General features: G+C 40.3%; 1 protein-coding gene across 1 annotated transcript; it reads right to left on the reverse strand.

Moving 5' to 3' along the window:
* Positions 1–1346: 1346 nt before the first annotated feature.
* LOC115367293 (interleukin-6-like) lies at positions 1347–2927 on the reverse strand. Its single transcript, XM_030062965.1, has 5 exons — positions 2912–2927; positions 2637–2830; positions 2050–2148; positions 1713–1889; positions 1347–1559 (listed from the first exon to the last, which is right to left on the reverse strand). The coding sequence occupies exons 1-5, from the start codon at positions 2925–2927 to the stop codon at positions 1347–1349; spliced, it is 699 nt and encodes a 232-aa protein (XP_029918825.1).
* Between the last annotated feature and the right edge of the window lie 824 nt (positions 2928–3751).

The raw sequence follows: 3751 nt of genomic DNA on the forward strand, positions 1-3751 counted from the left end.
GGAAAATGTGTTTGAACTTTATTGGTCGTACCATGAAATTTAAACGTAAATCACTAGTCATCTATCAGGACTGATATTGTCTGTTTGACAGTCCAGCCACCAATTGCACACATATTGAACACAAAATCTGTACATCTAATCAGTGTGTGAGGTAAAGAAGGAGCCCTGTTAGAGGTGATGACAAATGTGGTCAGATAATTATGTTTGAATGAACAAGCATTTTTTTCTATTGAATGCAGTCTCATTTTATTTCTTGTTGTATACAAATTATTCCTCAAGTTACTGATAACATGCACTGATATCAGCTTTTGGATTGAACTGTGAATCCATTTTGTATCCAGTACATAAGAAAATAAATAGAATTTCATCAGCACTATGTATAAAAGACGTCTTTACAGAATAGATCATAAAATTGCTGTTCAAAAAAAAAAAAAAAAAAAAAAATCCATACAAAACTATAGCTTAAAAAACAGATTTTCTTCCAATAACTTAATGCGACATATGTGATTAATAAATAAGAAATCATACAGAGAAACATAAATAAGTTGAATAAATTAAGCAGTAGTGGCCCTTGGGCCTACAAGATCCAATAGATCCACTATGCCTGCATAGATATGTTCAAAACAGTCAGTACACTGTACGTCTTAGGCACATCAAGTCATTTCTTGTAAAATGAGAGGCTGAATGCCTTTTTTCCCCTCCCAGAGCTCTGTAAACACATCAGTGAAAATAAGACTGAAAGTAAATTTGTGTTGCTTGAATACGAACTTAATCCCACCAGTTTAAACTTGTGATCCTTACTAACTCACTCAGGTCATCCAAGGAGATTTGAATTGAGGGCAGCCGGTCTTATTTGAAGATCCTTGAAGATGTTTCACATCTCATCCAAAACTCTGAGCTAGGTTACGACATCTTAACATAAATGGTTTCTTTCAGACAGAGAACTGATGAGGCTTTGTCTTCAAGTGAAACATCCTCAAGGATCTGCAAACAAGTCCAGAAGGAAGAGATCTATGTTAAAATTTAGAAATCATCTCTCAACAGAGGAGGAGGTTTATCCCCAATGCCTACAATGCTTTCCTGTCATCCCTTCCCAGGAAATTGAACCATTCACTCCAGTGGTATCAATGACCTGGATAACGATCACACACAGGTACCAGTCAGCACTGAATAAGCTTCTTGGATAAGAAGTGAAACGTCCTCAGGGATCTACAAACAAGTCCAGCCCTTGATTCAACTCTCCTTGGATAACCATGACCTGGATGACTGAGAATTTCCACAGCCAACTCATTCAAGTGACCTTAGATTTGCACTGCAATTTGCAGTTACAGTAACAGGTAACTGCCTTAAAGTTGCATGGCCACACTTTGTTGCCTGGACGTTTGTTGATTATCATATTTAGCCACTGATTTCTTGCTGTCTATAAGGAACTCGTTAAGTTTGAGCAGGATGCTGTGTGCAGTCATCCTCCTGTGGAACACGTCGGGGTTGTCCATCTCCTTCAGCAGCATCTCCTCTTCACTGCTGGTCAGTGCTCTCACCTGCTCACGGTGCTTCATCTGTGGGACGGAGGGGGCAGAGAGTACAATTACATTAAAGTACATTACAGTAGCCCAGACCCCAAATAACGTGTAATTTACACAGTGACCCTTATGTAGAGATGATCTAACTTTTGGCTGTAAAACAGTGTCTGTGAAGCATGTCAAACACACCTTTCCTTCGATGAGAGAGATCAGGAGGCCACTGTAGAACTTGAAGTTTGGCAGGACAGGGTTGCTGGGGTATTCCCTTTCCACATACTTCAGAAGAACCCTGAACTTCAGCAGACCCTGGACCTGTCTTTGGAGACAGGACTCCTGGACAAAGGAGAGGAAAGCATTGTCACACATCTGGGTGGAAGCATCACAATCTATCTGAGAGTTTTAGCATTGAGCCTTCAAATCATGATTCTACCTGTCAGAAAATTTCTTCTGTGTGTGTGTGTGTTTAAGCAATGTATGATCAGTGTGGCAGGTTGCATCAGAGAAACTAGAGTCACAAAGAAGATACCTTGCTGAAGTTGAACTTTGGGCACAGTGCCGAGGGTGCAGGCACTTCATAACGTCTCAGCGTGTTATCGTTGACATTACCTTGAAATTCCTTTAAAAACTGAAATAGAAAAATAGCATTTGTTAAAGAGGGTCAGTAATGCCATTTGCCCACTGCACGGCCTCAGAGAAGCACCAGCCAGTCTGATACAACAGTTACTGATTACAGATAAATTTGACCCTATAATACCCAATATTCAGTATACACTTAGGAAGGATACTAGCCTATATAAATATGAGAAACTATTTAAACTACCACACAGATGGTAAACCAATCATCTTACCAGAGAAATCTTAGACACTTATCATAGGGGATAAAAAATATCAACATAAAACATAAAATATCACCAGTTTACTATAAATTCACCGTTAAATATCACAACCACGCAAGGAATATTGTAAAAATAATGCTGTAAATCCACATGAGAATTAAACATATTTCCAGAGGGTCACTGTGAACTAATCTGATTACCACAGACAAATCAGATGTCAATAAGAATGCCCCGTTACAAAAGCATTACGGGGATAGTGCTCGAGTTTTAATCTCACCTTTTGCGCATCGGGTCTGGTGGAACGGATGATGGAGCTCCACACCGGGGACTCACTCAGGAGGTCAGAGCGCTGCACGTCCTCACCTGAGAGGTCATCTGGCGTACCCTCGGTGGGCGCGTCCCCCGCAGGTCTCCCGGAGCCGCACCGGGCCAGGAGTGCCAGCATCACTGCAACAGAGAGCAGGTACGCATCTGCACGGTAGAGAGGAGCAGGGTTACACAGAGGCAGAGATGCAGCAGAACCAGCGGGATACCAGTTAAAAAGTCACTTACTGATAGTGAACCTCATGTTGCGCAGCAGTTCAGTGTACCACTTGTTGATTTGGTGTGTATCCAGTGATGCTGAGCGCTCAGCTGAGTTGCCCTCTCGCGGTGATGCGCTGTCATTTTATATTGTTCAGGATGGAGGGATTTCCCGTTACTCCTCCACCCCTCCCTCCCCCAGCGTGCCGCTCTCCATACCCTTGCACACACATTCACACACACATCAACCCCTCCACATCATCCCTTTATAATTTAAGACATTCCATCAGATATGCCTTCAGGACATCCGACTTCATAAGTTTGTGTATCACTTTGCGTCATTTTGCGAATCAGTTTAGACGTCAGGCTTCCTCTAGAGGTGATTTTGATGAAGATACCAGAAGACTTAATCTTTCTAATGACTAAATAGAGGCTCTTTGAATCTTTGATTTGTTGCCAGTAAGATTAAGTAGGTCAAAGGTGATGAAGTAAGATTTAAAAAGCTTATTAATGAGAGAAACACATGAGTATATATTTGGTCTGGTAATCAGGGTCACGTTTGTTTCTTTGTTGGACACTTTTATAACAATAATAATGAATAATAATAATAATTATAATAATAATACATTTTATTTGTTATGGCACCTTTCATGGCACTCAAGGTCACCTTACAGTAAAAATAAATACAAAATACAGCATCAACAGTATAAAAAAACAAACAAACAAACATAGAAAGCCTTGTCAAGATTGATTGTTGAGATTGATGAAGCATTGGTGGAATTATCTTATATTATCTTATATCTTATAATTTATATAGAAAAAGTGACTAATGATGAATGTTCCTTTCAAAGTGACTCCTCCTTGGCTGGC

Source organism: Myripristis murdjan, chromosome 11, assembly GCF_902150065.1.
Source record: "Myripristis murdjan chromosome 11, fMyrMur1.1, whole genome shotgun sequence".
In the NCBI taxonomy this organism is placed as follows: Eukaryota; Metazoa; Chordata; class Actinopteri; order Holocentriformes; family Holocentridae; genus Myripristis; species Myripristis murdjan.